This window comes from Gobius niger (assembly GCF_951799975.1).
Source record: "Gobius niger genome assembly, chromosome: 10".
Lineage (NCBI taxonomy): Eukaryota > Metazoa > Chordata > Actinopteri > Gobiiformes > Gobiidae > Gobius > Gobius niger.
Genome location: NC_136861.1, coordinates 32,908,113 through 32,930,699, shown reverse-complemented (window position 1 = coordinate 32,930,699; position 22,587 = coordinate 32,908,113). Strand labels below are relative to the sequence as shown.

At 42.1% G+C, this 22,587-nt stretch overlaps 1 protein-coding gene across 1 annotated transcript in view; it reads right to left on the bottom strand.

Moving 5' to 3' along the window:
• Positions 1 to 10,789: 10,789 nt before the first annotated feature.
• LOC306969643 (netrin-1-like) overlaps positions 10,790 to 22,587 on the bottom strand; it is a 42,603-nt gene continuing 30,805 nt past the window's right edge. The window contains exons 5-6 of the mRNA XM_079565330.1: positions 16,034 to 16,108; positions 10,790 to 11,760 (exon numbers count right to left, since the gene is read on the bottom strand). Coding sequence (XP_079421456.1) covers positions 11,441 to 11,760; positions 16,034 to 16,108 — 395 coding nt within the window. The 3' untranslated portion in view covers positions 10,790 to 11,440. The remainder of the gene's footprint in view (positions 11,761 to 16,033; positions 16,109 to 22,587) is intronic.

Here is a 22,587-nt window from a genome sequence, read left to right as displayed (position 1 = left end):
TTTGGGCCTCTATAGTGGCGGCTTTGTGCTCCAATCTAGTAAGCCAAAAATACAGCTTTTGAACTGCGCGCATTGACTGAAACTAAAATGAGAAGTCTGGAAAGAGTGAATGAGGGTGAAGGAGAGGGAGGGGGGGTTTGGAGGACTTTGGAGGCGTTAGTGTCAAATGCAAAGGCTGTAATGTGTTCTGAATCCGAGTTTTGTATGACATTGGCACGCACTGGTCGGACCATATCAAGTGCCTCCTTAAGCAAAAGGTGTCTAGGCTTTGTGTCATTCACGCTAATGGTGTGAATGGAAGCTGCTAAGTGAATGGCATTTCATTGCAGCATTTGGAGAAGCCTGTAAAGCAGAGGGGGGATGTATAGAATGACCTATGCATAAGTTAAAGGTGACAAATGATGCTAAATTGACTTTTTTGAGCCCTAATAATGTTGCTCATTCGTCAAAAACATATATGGAGTATATTGCATGTGTTCAAAATCACATAATACCGTGATCGTATTTCAAACGTGTTGTTTTTGGTAGATAGCTTTAGATTACAGTCTGTGATGGAGTTAACCAGTGTCAGTGCTTCGTATTAGCGCTGAAGCCGTGTAGCCTTCCTCTGTTTCGACAGTGCTTCTGCATATTGTGTCTTTCTTGGGAACAAACTCATTCTTGCATCAAGAAGCTGTTCCTGTGCGGCTGCTAATCACCCATGTTGCTAACGTAATTAATGTGATCTATAAACTACATTTTCAAATTACATTTTTGTCGTACCCTACCATGAAAATGTTAAGATCCAATATGACAGCGAGCCCTGACACTATGAATTACCTTAACCATTCCTGAGCATTGCTAACTAATGCATTACCCACTGCTTAATACTGCAGTTAACACATGCTGGATTCTAGTTTTTTTTTTTACAAATTGAACTGTTGTTACATAAGGCCACTAGTGTTATTACAAAACAACACCACCTTATGTCTGTAATGTTGCTGCTGTAATGTTACAGACTTATTGATTATTCCAGACCAAGTTGTGCTTTTCTTTCATTGTAAATTATTAAACCCTAAAGAACATGCATTCTTTTGTTGGGGGTCACCAGAGCCAACCTATAATTTGTATATTTTTTTTCCTGCCACATGTCTTAATGGATGGAGACAGCAAAGTTCCTTCCAAACATTACTGATTGCCATCAAATCAGTCAAATCAAGATTTTTTGACACGGGTGGTTATGTTTAAATCATTTGATTTGATGTGCTCTTTTGCCTGGCATTTCAATAAAGCACATTGTGAGCCATTTTACTGTGTGGCCTAAGTGCCCCAACAGAACAGCAGAAGTGCTAAATGCCTGAAGTGATGATGTTTCAGCACTGCAGACAGTCTCAGTCGTCTCGTAACCGTCACGCCATCTACCTTACAGTAAAACAGGGGGCAAAAATAACACGGAAATAGCTATAAATCCTTAAGCTTAATAGCATGAGGGTCCAAAGTGTTAACCTTGTGTTTACCAAGCAACAATGTGTCAGGTTTAGTATGAATTTAAACACATGTTTTTAAGAACATTAGTAATATGTTTTAACCATTCAAAGGGGACATATCAAGTAAAACTGACTCTTGAAACTTTAAATGTTTAATGTGGCCGTTCTTCCTCTGATCCTGGATCTAATTCCTGGATATTCAAACCCATAAACCCTCACTGGACCCGTTCTTTGCCCTAGTGCAAACAGAGTTCCTCACAGAGCCATATATTTGTTAGCATGCTGCCTGTTAAAAATGGTGGCTTTCATTTTGCGATAACTACGGTAAGTTTAATCCCTCTGTTACTAGTGGAGGGCGCTCCAAGCAGCACAGAAGATGCTTAAAAGAACAGTCTTTTGAATAGAAACAATTGAATATAAATGATTAAACTTTAAACATTAATGCTGAGGTGCCTAAAGGCAGGTTTGTCAATCCCTGCTTCATGTCTACGTTAATACAACATTTATTACATAAAAAGCACTACTATTTCCTGAAAACAGCACGTCAAATCCACAGCACCACCTGTTCCATGACCAAGGCCACACGATATTCCCCATCAGGACAAAGGCAGGGCTGAACCAAGGACTGACCATGTGGAAAGTTCCGTGGAGCGTGGAGGCCCGAGTGTCTGCTCTCTGCTGTGTGCACCATCAAAGTGGCCTCAGGAACTCTCTGAACACTATTTGTTGTTCCATCTTCATCTTTGTTCCATGCTCTGCTCAGTGCTTCCATCACACCCTGGGTAAACTGTAGCCTGGCGAGTCAGCCACATCTTTATTTTCTAAAGAAATCGTGTCTGGAACCAATCACGGCAGTTTATATGTAGCATGTCTCTCAAAAACGGAAGATGTTTTCTCAACCTTCGTTCAGAGCTTATTTTTTACTTTCTGTCTTTTCTTTTCTCCTTCATTTAACAGCATGCAGTGTGGTGAAAATCTTGAGAAATCTCCACTGTTCAGTCCTATGTGCGGTATTTCTGGTTCTGTTTTTCTCGCGTAAACTGCCATGTTTGTGCTCAGTTTAATTCACGTACAACAGCCCTGCACCAACAGACAATTAAATCAATGTAAAATTAAACAAAGCTATAACCCTCGGCTTGTCAGATCCCACAGTCAGTATTGGTGATCCAGCTGCCCTGGGGCTCCGTGATGAACGTGGCTGTCATTCTGCACCATAGCCTTTCCGACCCCCACAACTCACTCTCGCAGTCTATCACACTTTGGCAGGTTGAATGCTGAATTCAGACCAATGTTCCAGAAACCCCACCTGAGCCGTATTTGCTCCTTTTCGAGCTAAAATGTTATATATTTTATTTTGTTTTCAATTATAGGGGCAAAGGAAGTGTGTTGTATGTAAATGTAAAGATCTTGGACAAATATGGCATGTACACTTGTCTCTGTATTTGTTCTTGAACACTGTTTGTATACCGTATTTTTTGCACCTGATTATAAGGCGCATTATCAATGATGATGTTTATTTGAATACAAGGTGCATTAATTAATGCTGCTGGGTTTACGCATAATGACGACAAGTCACGAATACCACTAATGTGAGTGAAATTTGATGAGGGGTGGAGGTTTCACGCGCCGCCACAAACTGTTGCGACCTGTTACTGTGTGTTACGATTAATGGCAGGAATTCTTATGCACGGTCACGAATATGCGTCCCGGGCTGCTGCATGCAGTGGCGCGCTGCTTCATGGACAGTTGCGGGTTATTGGGAATTGTCGCGTTCTGTCAAGAATTGGGGGAATGTGGACAAGACCGGCTGCCACGCACGCTGGGTTGGAGGCGGAGCAGGGACGTCTTGCTCCGCCATGCTCTCCCCTGACTCATTGGGCTCTTGTCAAATCGGGTTAAACAAAAAAAAGTAGACCAGCTCAGCGTCGGGCCTGTCTAAATACTGAAGAATAGGAATAGCACCGTCTATGGGACAGTCACACCAGTTCAACCCCAAACTACAGTAATGTCAACTTATAACACGGGCAAAGGCAGAATGAATCTATCAAGACAAATGCAAAACAAAATGATCTTCTGGGGATCCGTCGTAGAACTTGCTGCTCTTAAACCTCTTTATCCATGATTCTCACTCGTCTGGTCGATCATTCGCTCCATTTGGAAAAACGTTATAATCCACAAAAACAGGCCCATTGCCGCTTGGTTTACATGTCTAAAGTTGTAAATAAGCTTTAACTTATCCATGGTGTAGCATACTGTAACCACGCGTTGTTGTTTTGGTGAGTGCGAAGCAGCGTGGGAGGTGCATTCAGGGACAGCGGGAAAGGCGCACTTCTTACTGTCCCTTTTTTCCCCCCACAAACACAGGGAATATATAGCAGTCGGATTCTCCAGCGGGGTGGCAATAGGGGTGGCAGGAGTATCTCATTAAGATGCGTTCAGTCATGTTGCGAACGTCACGAATGACGGAAAAATGACATTTGTAACACATCGTGCCTATGTGTAAAACCAGCATAAACAAAGGCACGATGCAGTAGGAATGAAATTGATACATACGACGCACCGGGATATAAGGCGCACTGTTAAAATTAAAGGCTTTTATGTGTGCCTTATAGTGCGAAAAATACGATAGTTTTGTTTATATGGCTCGAAATAAAATGTTCAATTCAATTCAAAGTCTACATGCCCCATGTACAAACAGCATATCTGTCTTAACATAAAATAAACATAAAATGTGTATGTGATTAGTCAGAATTACCGACAATTGCTGTATGTGTCCCATTTCCCAGAAATCAATACATCAGTTTGCATACTTTATTTTTATGTTTGAATGTGTAAAATCCTCATCTGTAAGGTTAAATATTCAGTTTCTCTATTTGCTAAAAAATGACTGAAATTATACTGTAATTTGAGTCAGACGTTTTAGACCACCCTCTGTTTCTGAATGTCTAAAGCTGGGCATGCGATTTTCGGGGTAATTTTGACACAATTGTAGCTCGCAAAACAATTATTTTGTTTGGCAGCATCACCATGCATCACCCAGCGCACAGGAGGTCACAAGAAGTGAGTAAAAGGTATAGGTGCTATATTTGTTATTATACAACAACTGTACAATGAAATTTGTCCTCTGCATTTGACCCATCCCATTGGACGATCCCTGGGGAGCAGTGGGCAGCTGCAAGACTGCGCCCGGGGACCCATCTCTAGATGTGGAGCCAGGCTGGTGGTCAGAAACACCTGGCTGGAGGATTCACCTATTGTACATGCTTTTTTAGTGGTAGGGGAAACCGGAGTACCCGGAGGAAACCTAAGCAGACACGGGGAGGCAAGGCAAGGCAACTTTATTTATACCGCGCATTTCGTACACAAGGCAACTCAATGCGGGGAGAACATGCAAACTCCACACAGAAAGATCCTGTCCAAGTGGGAATCGAACCTGGAATCTTCTGGCTGCGAAGCATCAGCGCTAACCATGAGTATCTGATTACAATAGACTTACATCTGAAGATTGGATGTTTGCAGGGATTTCTCACATTTGACATTTGTCAGAAGTCATAGCCAGATAAACTTTGCTAATTATATTTTTTTTTGAAAGTTGTCTTAACTGTTTACAGGCAGTGTTTGTATGCATCCACAGCACACATTTTTTGGGTTTAATGTCACTCATACAGGTTGAGCAGATTATGCATTATCACGGTGTGAACAGCTCCATCATGAACTGGCCTTCTCCTCATATGAGATGTAATCCCAAAGTGTGAGTTGATTCATTTTGCATGTTCAAATCACGTTGAATTCCTCAGTGTCTGCCCCAAGCTAAAATCGTTCACTTAACCTTAAGGAAAATGCTTTTAAAATGTGTCATAATATGTCACATTATAAAAAGAAAGTTTGTATAATTCTTGCTAACTGACCGCTCAGGAAATGTTGTCACATATTGGGAAAAATAGAAATAAGTACTATCTATTTGTTTTATACAATGTAGTAACCTTCTCGATTTCAACCGTATGTCACTGGGAGGATGTATTCTGATCTGCACTTTCCAATTTCTCTCAACGTTTTACAAAACTTTTCTGATGTTGTGCAACTGGCCAACACCATCCTGCTATTAGCGGACCCATTCACCCTCCAACAATCTGAATGTTTTTACAGGCTGTCATCCTGATGGCTCTCTAATAATGGCAAACGCAGCTTAACCTCTCAGACTCTTGAATTGCTCTGCCCCTATGGAGTATTTAGCACTGGGCATTGCAGCGGCCATATATCATTGCTGTGTCCACAGTCCAACACACACCGACGTTCTATGGAGAGCAGTCCCAATGTGGTGTTTTTGCCTTCAATTCCCCCAAAGAAATATGCACAGGGCCCAGACTGATGCCAGAACCTCCCGGCTACAACAATAGCGTGTGGTTTGGATTAGAGGCATTGGTGATATCACTGTTTTAGTAATAAGCTTGCATTTAACTATCGTACATGTGAGGTTTACAGAGGGCACAGGACCAACACAAATGATCATGTGTGCATCAACACAGACTTAAGTTCCCTGGCAGAGGTTTTTGGATGTTGCATGTTATTAGCCCTGCCATGGTTTCCTTTCTTATAGAGTTTACACGTCGTAGGGGCTCCAGTTATGGCTTAGTAGATTTGTTGGTAACTTGTGGCTGGCTAGGACAGGTGTGATTCGAGTGAGGAAAGATCTGCAAAACCCATTCCAAGATGCTTCTGAACTATTCCCAAAACCCTATTAGGGGCACGAAGTCTCTGACAACATAGATCCTATAATAATGTGGACACTCAAATGCCTCTACCACGTTTAGCTGGCAGTTCGAGGAGCAGTGTCAGCAGAAGGATTTTGTGGACATTTAAATTACATATAAAAAATTATATCCCAACAAAACCTTTTATCCAGCATTGTTTTCTTTTACCCATGTGTGACAACATTTCGTGAGAGTGCTGTATGCCTGAAATGCATTGGATGCGCTGTTCCTTTATTTTACTTCTTGGCTAAGATTGGAATTGCACCCATTCATAAGGGGTTGGTGACTATTTGGTGATGGTCTCGATATTTGCTTTGTTTCTGTTCAGTTTCCCTTCGGGGTAAGGTCGGCTGCTTTTGCATGGCATCTTTTTAGATTATTAAAATGCTCACCTGAGTGTGTAGCACATTATGTCCCATTTGTGGACTTTTGAGAACTGTGCTCTTACTCTACAAAAGAGTGATAACTGCTTGGTCTAAGTAAGTAAGTGCTTTATTTTTCATGTACAAGTGTATAACGAAATAGTGTTCAGGTGTTAGTCCTGAGCTGCGCTGCCACTGTGGGCCAACCTGAGCAGCATGTTTTTGGACGTCAGGCAAACCGTACCCGGAGGAAATCAGTCTCCTCTGATCCACCGGAAAAGTGCAGTGCCTCCTGGGTTTGTCCCTGTTTCAGAGCATGGTGTCCTGCACTGGTCAGTTCCTCCACCTCCTTCCTCCTCCTCCTGCACAGCTCCCTCCGCACCACAACAGTCTTTCACCATCTCCTCCTTCGTCCCTTTTTTGTTTCCTTTAGCTCCTCTCCTCTAAGCACCTCTGGATACTCCATCCTGCTAAAGGGCAACGACATGAAATTGAGAACACACTGTTGTTTAAACACAGCTTTATTTCAGATGAATTAATGTCCACTTCTATCAGGCCCTTTAGGAGCCACACAAAGTACAAACAAGGTTCATACTTTTATTGTCTACATATCAATGCAAATATAACCCAGATAAAAAAGAAAAGTACAAACCACAAAAGCCACATCATTTCACATGTCATTAAATATATTCATTTGTGATAAACATCATATATTAGTATTACAAGACATTTGCAATGGACACTACTTAACAACATTTACAAGCTGACCTATGAACCACGATTGCGTCAGAGTGCAGAGGGCTCTCTGAGGGCTGCAGTGGTCAAAGTGTGGCATGTTCCAGTATGAGGTCTGTCTTTTCTATGGATAGGTCCAGTGGGCGTCCCTTTGTGGTCTTCCCCTTTATTAAATGAGTTCATTGCGACGGGTTATTCCTTCAGCGCATTAGAGCAAACTCCATTGAGTGTGATACTCCTGTGTCAAGTCCCAGGCTTCAGGTGTTGTTTCACCTTACAATTTGTTATATCCACTATTTCACCGGTTATTTATCCACAAAACATTTCAAAAGTGTGCATATTCACTCTCTCTTGCCTCCGTCAGCACTCAGCATGTGGCCGTTTGTGCGATATAATGTTGATAAGGATTATATTTTATGGTATTTTATCAAACCTATAAGCCCAGTGTGCACTGTTGCACATCATCTGAAGTGTGTAGAATATTGTAGGAGGCAAACACACACTGAGCTTCACGTGTCATGCCGCTTCAATACGTTTAAAATAAAACTAAGTGGCGTTAAAGACCAAGTGAGAGCCTTTGTATTTGCATGTCATTGGTGCCCTGGGGCAGATTAAAGTTCCTCCTTAAGTGACTTGTGTCCATCTCAAAAAGAAACCGCAGCAGATCACTATTTGTGCAAAGGAAGAAATGAGGTCCTGGACCGGTTTGAGACCTCTCATAGAATGTAATAGAGGCATGTTTTATGTTACCCATCAGCAGCTTAGTGTCTGTTGGCCTTTACATTTGTCCCCTTGGAGTACTGCGTTCATGTGGTTCACGGGTGCCCGCCTGCCCAATGTGACATCGATCTGTTTGTGTTCATTGTCTTTTATTTCGCATTTTTGACTGTTTTTATTACAGGTTACTTCTTTTCAACAGAGCTACTGTAACTCTAAGATTCTCTAAGCCTTCTCTGAAGCTAAATTTAGGCATATTTGCTTTGTGAAATGTAGTACATTTATCTTTAGCAAGCATTACAGCACAAGTCTTCTATTTCTTCTATATCTTCTTCAATTATGTTACTCTAAGGACAACTGCAGCTCACTGTAAGTGTAATCTCATGAAAGTAGCAAGAAGTTCACATTTCAAGGATAAATAAATAAATCTGCTGATTTTTGCTGTTAGGTGGCGAAGTCGGGATTATTTTTAATCCAAGTCACCAAATTATTTACCGGTATTTATTTATTTATTTGACCTGATATTTAAACAGAAAAGTCCCTCTGAGATTAGGAATCGCATTTCCTGGGGAGTCCTGGCCCCAGAGGAGAACCTATGGTACATTTGCCTGGATAATCCAGACTCACCGCTGTAACAGCGATCGAGTCTGTTTAGGGTTCGCATCAACTACATTTCCAGAGCCGAACGTACACAAGCAAACAGGAAGTGGAGTAAACCAATCAGCGAAGGGAAGTCAGCAGCAGTTCTGCTAACAGGATTATAAACCACAAAACTCACCTACTGTTGATGTGTTTTTGGTCATTTACTGCCAATTGGGAAAAAGCCCTTGGCTCTCCTGTGCGCTGTCCGTAGATTGTTATTGAGGGGACATCCCAAGAGTGACGCCTCTCACAAACAACGCATGACCGCAGATAAACGATTCTGATTGAACGAGGGCTCGTTTGAGTTTGGCAGAAGCAACAACAGCAAGCTCCCTGCCCAGACTGATGTCCCTGAGTATAGAATATACAGAGGGGTATCATTCTGGATGCCAGGCTAATTGTACATATTTTTAGTTTTTACAACTTGTATGAACAATTTTCAACAAAAAAAAAGTTCTCCCGAGGACCACATGAACGTCTTTTTACCTCAGTAATTTAACACTCATACAGGTTGTTAACGGTGACATAGAACGTTTATAAAATTAATAGTGACAAATTAAACATCTCTTCTTGGTGTGTAGTTTTTTGTGACGCTGTAAATACATAAACTGTGAACATATCTTATATGTTCGCAAACTGGCCAAAATAAGTGCATGGTTGACAAATGTAACGCACATCTAACCTATATTTATTTCAACTCTATGGCGCCATCTACTAAAATATTTGTATCCACACATTTACATCGCAGAGGTCACAGCCTAGTCTTGAGGAATACAGAATATATAAATGGTCAGAGTAACTTTTCCACCCTTTTTAAACTAAAAATGTACAACTCTCACAAATTGGATTAGCCAAAGCTGCATAAAACACATGATTATTTTGAGATGCAATGTGCTGGATTTAGTGGCATCTAGTGGTCCTATTGTAGAGCACAGTAATTCAGTGTATGGGTCATGTTGTCTTTATGTTCTTACTTAAACTACTTACTAAATCTTTTCCCCCACTTTAACATTACCAAACAGATTTGAACAAAGAGCATAGGTCTTCAGTCATATTGTACGTAGCTATGGACAATTAAGTGCATTCATAATTTTCAATGATGTGGTTATAAACCTTTAAAGTCTAACCTTCTGTGGTGTAAATATACATAGTATTCACTGGTTTGGCAGTGGAAGTGATTTGTTTTGAAAAATGTACTAAAAACTATAGAGAGAATAGAGTGAGAGTTTTGACGGCATTTTGTAAGACACCAGTGGTTCTTGAGGTTTCTGAGTTATCAAACATCGAACAACATTACCAAACCATACAGACACATTTGTTTGAGCATTTTTGAGCAATCCATGCAACGGCAAAATGAAGTTTATACAGTAGACGAATTGTCCCATAGAATAACTCCACAATGGCATCAAATAGACAAAAGGCGGCATATCTGTGACAAGGGGTGAGCCATATGACAATATGTTGTCAAATCAGTGTGTGACCCTTACTGAGAGATGTTGTGTTGAGATTTACAGTTTCCCAGCTTAAAGGGATATTTCAGGGTTTTTGACATAGGGCCTCATTTCCTAGTTACCCAGAGTGTTGTTAATTTCTGAAGATTTTTACATTTTTTAGTTCATGCAGTCCTTGTATTTGAAGAGTTGTGGTGCTAATCTAGTGCTAAGCTTGCACATGTCTATGGTAATTAGTAGCCTGCATTAAAAACCTCTTCAAAATTATGGGGTTGTCCTCCAAACGTTGCCATATCTGATTTTTCTAGAAAGCTCCTTTGTGAATTCCACGTGTAGTAATGCCGGCCGCAGGTAAACAAACTACTGTAGAGCCGGTAACCTAGCAGATCACTCCGCCGCTGCGTAGGTTACAACCAGGAAGCTGATGCTGCTCAAATATAACTTCTTTTAAATGTAAAATGGTTATTTTTCAAAAAATATTCAGACATTTATTTGGGTAGTCTGATGTTATACGTTTTTTGCCTCAGGTGCACCGTGCTTGGGTCAGACTGTTTTTAATGCAGGCTACTAGTTACCATAGACATGCACTAGCCTAGCACGAGTCTAGCAGCACTAAACTCTTCAAATATAAGGACTGCATGAATTAAAATATGTATATATCTCCAGAAATCAACAACACTCTGGAAAACTAGGAAATGAGTCCCCATGTCAAAAATCCTGAAATATCCCTATAATGTTGTTCTAGAGTCTGCTCTGCATCTATTTTCATCCGCTCACTCCATTGTAAGTGACAGGCAGCTTTAAAGCAGGGGTATTATGCTTTTAGGCCTTTGGCGATAATTTTGAATACAACTTGGTCACCATCTTTCATAGCAATGGTGAGAAAATTCTGCTGAAAATTTGTAGCAGCATACTTTGCTGGCATCATCCTGCTGTTGACAAGGATCAGCTCATGCTTGTTGTTACAGGTAAGTGTAAAACCTGCCCACATGATTTGCTCATCCTCCAGTTGGGTGCAGCGTGAACACGGAAAAAGCGCTTTAGCTGCCTTTTAAAGGCAATGTAAAGCTAATATGAATCCAGCTGGAATTGAATATAGTGTTTTGTGTTTGTGTTGCCATATCACCCACCCCTACTGTAACATTCGGTGCAAACTCTGCAATTAACAAAACAACACACACACATCGGCTGTAGAGTAAGCTCCTTCACCAAAGTCCCTAAAAACACAACGGTTTTCAGAGCAGCAGCAGTCTTTCCCAGCGGCGTTCCGTAATCCATCCGTCTTCCAGTGAGAGTTCTTTGCTCGCTCTCTCTTTTTAACACTTGCCCCTCTTGTCGCGCTGCTGAAACTTCCGGAGACGGCGCCCCCACAGGTCCTTCCAGGGAATGAGCAGGCTGCCTTTGTCCGCCACAACCCCGCTCTGGCCGGGAGAGTCGTCGTCCGTGCCCAGGAGGAGGTACTTCCGGCCGGGCTTGATCTTGGGACATTTGCAGGCCACGTCTTTGGCGCGCACCCACAGCAGCTGGTCTCCACGGCGGATGCGGTTCTCTCCCTGTTTGTAGACCGAGATGATGTTGACGGTGAACTTCCACCACTCCCCTGTCTTGTCTCCTTTGAGGACGTGCACTTGGACAGCTGTGGGTGACAGGACATGTTGGTCAGGAGTCAGACTTTAGTGGAGCAGATAAGAACAAAATAAGACATCCTATATTTATTTCACACCCATGTGGTGGAGGGACTGATTGGGGTGAGAGAGTGTGTGCTCCTTGGCCCAGACATCCAAAATAAATAAACAGACAAAAAGGGAGATGGATGGCTTTGAGAGGATGCAATTGACCCCTTCCTAAAGATATAGCAGAAGACCAAAGGGAAACAGCCAAGCTTCCCCTCCATTTGCACTTACATCTGCATCATGCCAACACAAGGCCAAATATCTGGTAAGTATTAGGACTGCTCTAGTGCAGATATGCTCACACCATCAACCTTTATTTCATCAGAGTTCGGTACTAGTGAAAAACAAGTCGAAATCGCTGGCACGACACGCTTACACAGTTAACTGTCTTGCAACATAGCTTGGTATGTACAATTACAAAATGAGTGTCATTCTCACCCAACACATTCGCTAATGGAAACAAGTGAGCCGAATAAACAATCTCAAATAAATTAGAACATTGTGTTGCAAGGGTAAAACCGCAGGCGGTACATATTTCCTTTGGAAGAGGGTGAGGTCAATGCCATCTTCTGCAATAATTTCCGTAAAAAATTCTGTTATTTGTTTTTAAATGCCTTCATGGGCTTGTCTGACCTGCAGCAGCTCTACACGCCTGCACCCTCAAGTCTGCAGGTCTCTCTCTGCTAGTGGTCCTAAAGACAAAATGCACTGCCCTGGCATCTTCGCCAGGTTGTTTCATTGCCTGATTTTACAGTACTTGCATGAAAATTATGATTATGATTTGGTGTCCAAAACTGCCCCGTTGAACTCCATAAAAGAGAGCTGCTTTACACACTTTTACACACTTCGATACCAACATGGCCACCAAGCTGCCGAGGTGATATCGTAATGGGAAATATCTTGTTACTCGTCTTTTGGCAGCACGTCACTAGATGATCAGTTTCCCCGGTCATCAGTCAGGCCGCCATCTTGTGCATACTGAACCCGGCAAAGCCCCACAGTGAGCAAATTGCACCCAGTTGGTGAAGAAAAGTGTGTTGTTCCGAGTGGTCCGAGCTCTCACAGTCTCGCCATTGAAATCGGCCTCTCCTTCAACACTACATAAAGGGGAAAGCGAGAAGAGGGGGGGAGGGTTTTATTTGTCTTCCCAACAACTTCCAGAAGCATCGAGATGTGTTTTCAACCTCATGAGATGTCCGCGGATAGGCTTCCCAGAGCTCCATCCAATTTCCTAGCGTGAGAACTAGGCAGAGATACCATGCGCCGAGCGATGGGGGCCAATAAGATCTGGTCCACCGCGGGTCTGCCAACAACTCTTCACGCGCTCGAGTACGGTCACTTCAGCCAATGTAGCTAAACACACACAAACCTTTTGCCTTCTGGGCCGAGCTAAATAGATGGAGGAGAATGAAAGGCAGGGTTGGACAGTCTGTCAGAAAATAGTTTATAGACTCCGCTGGGGCATGTGCGGATAATAGCCGCTGGCACGTGAGATTTCCTACAAACTGTACTTGACCGATGCGATTAAGCTTGTCTCTAACAATACACATACACTGTCATTTTTTTGTTTTGTTTGACTTATTTCAGGCATTTTTTTGCGGTGGAAACTGCATTTAATAAATCAACCTCAAGCCATTAGCGAATAATTTAGTTTGAAATATGAAAAAGAAAAAAGTATTAAAAACGAATCGTCACGCAATAAATAGACAGGTTTTTGTCCAATTTCCCTGATCTGTCCCAAGCGGTCACATTTCTGCAGTCACATTACAAACACTTCCTGGGTTTGAAACGGTTTCCCGTATTTGCTGTATTCCTATGGGGAGTGACCCATGTCTCGTTGAAATAAATCAACACTACACTACAGGACGAACAATAGTCAGTTAATAGATAACCATTTATAAGTAGGCTGTAATGAAATTACTTCACTAGAGGAAACTTTAGTGTTTCTATCTTGAAGATGATAGAGCGAGTGTCATGATCGAAGGTAAGGCAAGAAAGTCCCGGGTTCGATTCCCACTTGGACGGGGTCTTTCTGTGTGGAGTTTGCATGTTCTTCCCATTTTTGCGTAGATTTCCTCCGGGGACTCCCCCGCTACCACTGCTTTTACTAATTCTCATTGACGACCTAGTGTTCGTTTACTTGCTCATTTACATGTTTATTGCGACCTATGTGGTGCTAATATGCCTAAATCCTCAGTGTCTGTCGGCCCTCTTTCAGAAGCAGCCTCCCCACTGCGCTGCTCTCCTCTGGCCCATGTGCGCTGATTCCACACTTGCTGCCATCGGCGGGCGAGCCTAATGAAATTAGTGTGCTTAATTAGCCCCCTGAGGCCCCCGTCCCATTGGGTTATCAGCCCCAGTGAGTGATCCAAGACCTGTTACCCCTGGGCAGGCCTGCGTGCACTATCCCCTGCGTGGGTAAACATGCGGCCCTTTGATTCATTGTCCCGCTGGTGGCCCTGTGTGCTGAGGGGTGTCGAGCCCTCAGTATAATCCCTTTGTGTGCGCTGTTTCCGTAGCGACGGCGGTGATGAAAAACAAAAATTGAATCAACAAAACATATTTCTGTCTCTCTTGGTGGCAATCCGTCACCGTCTGGCTAATTTAGCACCTGTTTGCGCCCCGTGGAATGCTCGGCACAGGCAACTGTGTTTAAACAGTGGGCCCCTTCCCGTGACCCCTGGGGGCCGCTCGGGAGCCCCGAGAACCGACAGGCACTAAAGGCCCACAAAGGACAGGGGACAGGCCTGAGAAATGAATTAGACCGCAGCAAAAGAGGTGCGAAGGAATGGAGGCTGTCTCTGAGTGGGCAAGCCAGCGGAGGTGGCAAATACTGCTGAAGAGTATATACGAGCTCTCTTTGTTTGAATCATATGATAACATAAAGCTAACAAGGAGGAAACCAATGTTTTATTGCTCTGGTCTTGTGATGGGCTGCATTTATGTTCAAGCGCTCTCTTCGTATAAACATCTTACTGCTGCCATGTTTAGAACTTTTGAGACCTTTTGAATGGCTCTATCAGGTGGGCATTTGCACTAAAATACTTGAAAACCTCTCCTCTGCCTATACATCAGGTTGCAGTGATCCTGTGAACTTGTGAGGTCTGTTCCATGTCAGTAAATTTCACACAGTCCAGAGCCAGCGCACGCTTGTCAAAGCTTTAGTAATGGTTGAACTGCAGACTGTTCTATGGTTATAAGTGAAAAAGACGTACAACTGCAGAAGTCATTTTGGAATCTACCTGTTACTCTCGAAAGGAACTCTGGCTCCATCTGTATTCAATTATTTTTGTCATATAGTGTAAAGTATGGGCAATCAGTTACAGTTTCAGCATGAACCAAATAGTCACGAAAAACCTGTGCTACATAAAATGGTTTTAGTTCAGTTTATTGGTTTCACTTTCTTTTTTTTGTTTTACAATTTCAATCAATCAGGCATCAGTAAAAGTAAAATGCCCAAACTTTCCTCACCCCAACTCCTTTGAGGATATCTTCCAGGTCAAAGAGACTTAGCCTTTCCAGGGAGCCCTTGGCCTCCAAAACACCTTTGCATCGAGATGTCCAGGAGGAACAGATCTAGCTTCAGCTTCAGCTCTTCTTGACCTCCTCCAGGGTAACCGGGGTCCACACTCTCGCTACAGAGGAGCATCAGGCCACCTCACTGGAAACCTTTCTCTGCCACTTGAATACTCTCGCTGTTCAATTTGTATTTAATACAGTAAAATACTGTCAATAAGGCAATATTTAAGATTATAAATCTCTCATCAGGAAATCATCTAATGGAGTTGAACCATAATTTAACTGTGATCCAGAGAATTGAATGTGGTACAGTAGCTGCAGGCTAACATCTGAGTTTGAGCTCTTACACAGCATTTCTATATAACAAACATATATTTAGCATTCACACAAAAAATGAGTGATGCACTGTCCTCCTCTTTATCCTATTTTACAAATTGCCTCATTGCCTTATTGCCTAAATAGAAAAAAACTAATCCTCATGAAGGTGTGGGGCACAACCAAAGATACCCAAAGATGGAGCAGTCTCAATTTGGCCAAAAATGACATTGGCAATTATGCTAGGAGGCTAACGAAAAATTCTTGAGTTGAGGTGCTCATGTTTGATTAAAAATAAATACATTGGAATTTGTTCATGACCTGACGAACTGAGCTCACTGTAGGTTTGATAAATGGAGACATTTCGAACATCTGTCGCACACATTGTCTCTGCACACTCACCGTAGTCCTTCTTACAGTACTTCTTCATGGTGATCTTCATCTTGCCCTTAGACGCCTTACAGTGGGAGTCACAGTCTGTGGAGACAAAGCAGGGAGGTTAGACACAGCACGCATATTATTTATCCTCACGGAAGTTTTTCTCGCACGGAGTCAGCGTCCAGGTGTTTGTCACAGCTGGTTTGAGCTTCAATTTCATCCATAGTTAGTAAACAAAGTTCCGCTCATGGTCATGTTTGAAAGCTGTGCTGCCTAATAACACTCTCTCAGAGGCGATTTGCGACGCATATTGAATAGGCCGAGTGAAACTTTGAAAGAGCTATTGTATTTTCTAACCAACAGAATGTAAAATAGTAATTAAGATGTCTCTGGAATTGGGAATAGTGCTGTGTTGCCATCTCTTACTTATGTAACAATTGGTTGAAAATGTAGCTTTAGACATCAAAGCATACTAGCAACAGTCTATAAAGTCAGTGTTATCTCTCTGAAGCTTTTGCCTAAAATTTGCCAAACTTTGACCCATGCGCAAGCCTGGTGTCTGATGGATGCAACATGTAAATGGCTTTGTGACTGTGACACTGATTGAACTGTCTGTCTGTTGCCAGTGCCGCCGCTCGTCAGTGTGCTGGCATGCAGTGTGCGAGCGCCAAAGGTTACAGAGGTCAGCCGCCCAGCCAAAGGAGGGCAGGAAGGGGGGGACATTAGCGGTGACCTTTGGGAACATAATCAGGGCCAGGGTGAAAGGCTGAGCGAACACTAAATGATTTTTTTGTCTGGTTTTGCCTGACGTAATAGACTTGACCTTAGATGTCTGATGTAAGAATATGGTTTATGATGATGAGCCGTCGTCCAACTGCGTCAGATGATTATAGATTAATTATACTTTTTCTGTTTTAGATAGCATTTCAGTTTTGAATTGTTAGTTGTGGTCATTTTTACTTTCTTAACCTCTTAACCTCCCGCCTTAACCCAGCGCATTTTTCTCCAGTTCGGGTTTACCCAAATCTAAAAGCTTTGCAACTGGAGCTTACAGAGTATAGGCCATTGTCACATTTTCACACAGTTACATTGCACTCAAAGGTGCAAAAAAAAAAATGAAAACGTGAACTGGAAAGAAGCTTAGATGAGTTTTGCAGGTCTTAGATTTCAAATGAGATGTTACCCTGGCCTATAGGCTTTAAGATCTCCAGGCGAGAAGCTTTTAGACACTGGAGGAAACAATTTGGAGAAAAACATCCCATAAATACATAAAAACGGAGAATGCTAACAGGATGCTTCAATTTGGCATCGTGCTAATGCTACCACTAGCTAGTGCTAGCTACGACTACCATTTTTCCGCTTCTACTGAATCTAAACATCCATATGAACACGATTTAGATTTGACTATATTTGTATGTGATAAGTATGTTTATATTCCACCAGAAAATGTCTAAAAAGTGTGAAAAATTGTGTTTCCCAAAAGATTCTGTTTTCCCCCATCGGCAAAGCCGACGCGATGCCGTCTGTATCTATGGGTGGTTAGCATGACCTCTATGGCTCCATCGGCAGGTAGTTTTACATGTCATTTTATGTAATAAAACAAGGAAAATCAAAGCAAAGGAATTTACTAGCGTTAATGTAGGACCTTTAAGAACACATTATCGAATTGAAGTTAAAATCTAAAATACAGATGGCTTACGGTGTCTAAATCTGTTACTTAAAAACTGCTAGAATGATTCATAATCTCTTCCAAAAGTGCTATTTTTTTTAACTGAGCCTGTTCCACATGAGAAAGCTTGGACCCCGGTCTGTTCAGTCCATAGTAGCGTATATGATTAATGTGGTGGGTCTGCAGCGCTAAGTGCATGTGTACGTGCTGAAGAGCTTAACACCCGGCTAAGTCTAGCTCTCTCCACGGCCAGTACCATTGTAATAACCCCCACCGGAGCCGGGACGAGGGGCCAAACTCCAAATTGAAATCATTTGTTCCTCTGCTGACTGACACAAATTGGAACCAGATCATTGGAGTATCACCCCCCACTCTTCCAAAGCAAAACATCCACACATGAGCTGCAAAGAGGAGTTTTGAGGAGTTCCGATTAGATTTAGTTTGTAGGTATAGATTATCTGACTTGAAGACATTCTGCAAAACATTTCACCCAAGAAATAGAAATACAAGCATTTATTTAATAGCAGGGATCACACCTCAAAAACATCTTTACTGTCACCTCTTCTCAGACCTGACTCTTAACTTTGCTGGGAGTGGGACATCCCTTTGACGACAGGGAGCCTGACCTGGAATGTTCCGCAGTGTGGTTTTAAGTACAGGATTCTTAGTCCTTTGGTAGATCACTGTAGCTGTCAGTTTGGCACCAACTCTTATTGCAAACCGTTTTTGTGTCCTTGAGCAAGGCACCCCATCTGTATGAAGGTTATCTGCTGAGTGAATGCTGGTGGTCGGAGAGGCCATTGGTGCGGAGATTTAAAATACTTCTTAACCGCTGAGTGGTGTTTTCAGTTTTACTACCAATGCACAGTCCCGATCAAAAGTGTCAAAATTCACAAATTGCATAGTTGGATCTCATCAAGGTTCCAAGTAGAACTTATGCAACAAAAAGGAATGGGAGTGGGAGAAACAAACAAACCTTTTATTGAAAATAACATATAAACTGACATAGTCTGTTTTGCATCTCCCCTCAGCAGTGATGGCGCGCTGTGAGAGGCCCTGCTTATGCAACTCAACAGCCCAAACATGTTCAAAATGAGACTTTTGCAATCAGCACGTCATGACTGTGTGAAAATCTGTTGTTTTCAATAAAAGGCTTCCTAAAAAAATGTATTTTGTCTCACTCTCATTCCTTCTTGTTGCATATTAAAGTTCTACTTGGAACCTTGTTAAGATCCAACTATGCAAAAGTTTAAACAAGGATCAAAAGACTTGACAAAATATTTTATGATAGGGTCAATACAAAAAACATTTTTAGTGAAGTGGATTTGAAAAAAAGCTTTCTCTTTTAGTAACGGGGTCCTCGCAAAACTGCGGCACCGGGATGAATATATTTATACTTGTATATATATAAGAGTATTCAAAATGGATGGATTATTTGAGCTAAAAATGTGGAAAACAGTTTTGTGTTCCCTGTATGACATAAGAATATCCAGGAAGCACAGACTGAAGCGCTTTAGCAATAGAAGAAACAGCCAAAGTGAACAGGATTACTCTTAACTGTGTGAACGGTGTGAAGTACTACTCCAGGCTATGGTTTTGTCCTCCATCTTATGAACAAAATGTTGTCCTTGAGAATATTGTTAAAGCAGACATTTGTGAAAAATGTGCATCTAATTAATACGATTTTTAATTCATTGTAAACTATCTCCCATTGTCACGACTGTATTGGTACCTTGAAGTTTTGAAACATGCTTAAACTTGTAAAGAATTGGGATGTCAGGAATGCGTCTGGAAAATTATGAATGAGTTTGGGCCACAACTTACGACTTAAAATCTACACCCTCCCTCTTTCTTCTGCAATCCTTTAATATCCATAGTTCATATCATTACAACTTCTGGATTGAATTTTTGATTATTTCAAAGACAGTCTTTTAGGAGGTGGGAACACTGAGCCCAGAGCAGTTCTTTCTTGAATATGGACAAACTTCATTACTTCACCCAAACCCTGTGTCCAGTCCTCCCCTTTCTCCACCATTATACTCCCTCTGAATGAGGTTGCCCGGGCAATGATGGAGGGAGAAAAAAACGCCCCTCTCCCAAAGAAAAACGAAACAAAACCAAAAAAAAAAAGAAAGAAAGTAGATGGGATGTGGGATGACGTTTAGATGCAAAGCGTTGGTGGTGAAATGGCGGCTTTCGGCCAAATGGCGGGAAAATGAACAAAAAGTCGGCAGGTACAGTAGTCCTGACAGAGCTCACCGGCGTTGTCTGTCTTCTTTCCAGCAGCAGATTCCTCTTAATGTTTTTAATCAATACTGATGGTTGGACATTCTATTGTGCATGCCCTGTTAATCATGTGAAAACTGCTTGAACAAAAATCAGGAATGAATTTCTTTTACTTGTTTCCCTTTTTCATCTTATTGTCCCGCATGCACACTCACAAGTTAGAGGAAACAGTTACACGGGGAGGAAACCTACGCAGATATAAGAGCTCGAGGCATGAACAAGAACTCACTGAGATCATACGAAAGATTAGTTAAGCGAACGTCCGCAACCTACAGGGTATATTCATGCTTTTTTGGGACAACACTAAAGAGGGACTTTGTTGTTTCAGCTCAAATAAATTATACTAGACATAGTGTTTTGTGGAATAAATTAACATTATTGTTCTGTTATATGGTTCGGTATCACTTTATTTTAAATTGTACGTAACTAAATTTAGTACAAGGTAATGTGCCCTGTAACAATCTGTAGTAACTTGTACCTATGGGTTAGTTACACAATGGAATAACTTGAATTAGTACTTTGTTGGTACATAATGTAAGGACACGAGACCCTTAGGGTTAGGGCTTAAGATTAGGGTTAGAGTTATGTCTTATTACATGATATACCTACAAAGTACTAATACATATTATTACATTGGGAATCTAACCCATAAGTTATTACACATTGCTACAGAGCATTACATTGTACTAAATTTAGTTAGGCATAATGTATCAAGCATACTGTAAAATAAAGTGCTACCTATGGTTCTATATAATATTTTAGTAGAAAAATGTAACGGTACTCAGTCCAGGCGCAGTCTTGGTTAAGACCGCATTGCTAACAGTTTTAAAAGCGCTTAATCAGTCGTTCCCGGGCCTTCATACATTGGAAAAATATCATCAGTTCTATTGTGCTGTCCTGTTTATGCAGCTTTATATGATTTTATAGACTAACTGCGTATGGTTGATCTACGTTTGATCCAAAGTTTCATACAAAAACTGAAATAATATAGACCCGGAGTAGCTTTACTTTTCACTAGTGCCTAAAGGAAGCGCCTGTACCAGCTCCCGTCGAAAGATGATGCTGCCCATTCGCCCTTTAGCGCATTAGTCTCTACACCCTCTGCTTTCATTGCGGCCCATGTCCCACTGTGCGGACAAACGCCCCCTTTGTGTGGCCCTTGGGGGGGTGGGGGGGGGTGCCTGTTCTAATTTAGAGGGAGGTGTCGGACGGGGACCCAAAACCCACAACCAGGGCTGGTGCCAACGCCGAGGAAATGAGACTCTCAATGAAGTCAGAGGCGCCATTCTCATCAGTACACAAGATGCCGGGAGGGAGGTTCTCACCTAGAGGAACTGTTAAAGTGGACATGCGCATCATTGTGACTTACAATTTTTTTAAAATTTAAAGTAATGTTTGTGTATTAAATTAACACTTTATGAGTAAAGATTGCTACTTTATGAATCGTGTGTGTTGCCTGGAGTGCCTTCTGGTGACAATAGGTGGAATAAAGAAGTAGATACAGGGCATAAGCCATTATTTTTTAGGCAACATCATGCTAACAAATCAACGCCTTAATCGAGTATATTGTATTTTCTCCAATTTGGCTTTACCCAAATCTGACAGCTTCTGGAATGGAGAGCTCACAGCCTACAGGCCAGTGTCAACACCTGATTTGAAAGCTAAGACCTGCAAAACGGATCTAAACTGATCTTTTTCCTTGCGTTGTTGCCATGTCACTTGTTTTCACTTTCTTTTTAAAGTAATATATTTTTGCTGCACTTTCATTGCTTTTTTTGGTCACTTTCTGACACTTTTTTTGGTTGCTCTTTTGTGGGGGTTTTTGGGTCACTTTTTGATTCTTTTTTATTGCGTTTTCAACCTTATTTTCTTCTCGTTTTTGTCTTTTTTCAAGTCGCTTTGTCCAACTTTTTTCAACAAGCTTTTAAATTTGGGTGATTCCGAACTGGACATAATGTGCTTGGTTCAGGTGGGGGTTAAGAGGTTAATGCTGCCAAAGAAGACGAGCTGATTTTGCATGATATCTCCCCTTGGAATTCTCATCCATGGTTTTAAGTCTTGTGGCACGACTGGCCCATTTGGTCCCATGCCAGGGGCCAACATGGCAGCTCATGTCCCGTCACACTGGGACAAAGGGCCCTGGCTGAGCGGGCCGGCCCTCGCAGCAGCCCCTGATTGAAACACAAACTGCGGCAAATGAAGCGTGTAATCAGATTATAAGGCTCAACCTCGGAGTCGGGGGATACACAGACCACAGGAGGGCTGGCAGAACAGGGCCGCTGTGGGACAGGGGGGGCCAAAGCCAAATATCTGCAAATCACATCAGCGCTGCAGCGGCGCAGAGCACAAACACGAGAGAGACGTGGGGTTTGGGAGTGAACACACGCCGAAGTAATGCCAGTGTCATCATCTGTCTGTTTTAGCCATGAAGACGTAAAGCATGGGGTCATTTGTCATCACAGGAGTTCTGCTGTCGTCATAGTAACTTTCATATATTTAAAACTGCAGTTTGGCTACGTTTATCTCTGCTGTTTATCTTGCGCCAGTACACTCATACACACATTGTTGGTGTTAAAAATTAAACTGATCCTTTGGAGAGATTTGATTTCTCCTCTACCTTCCA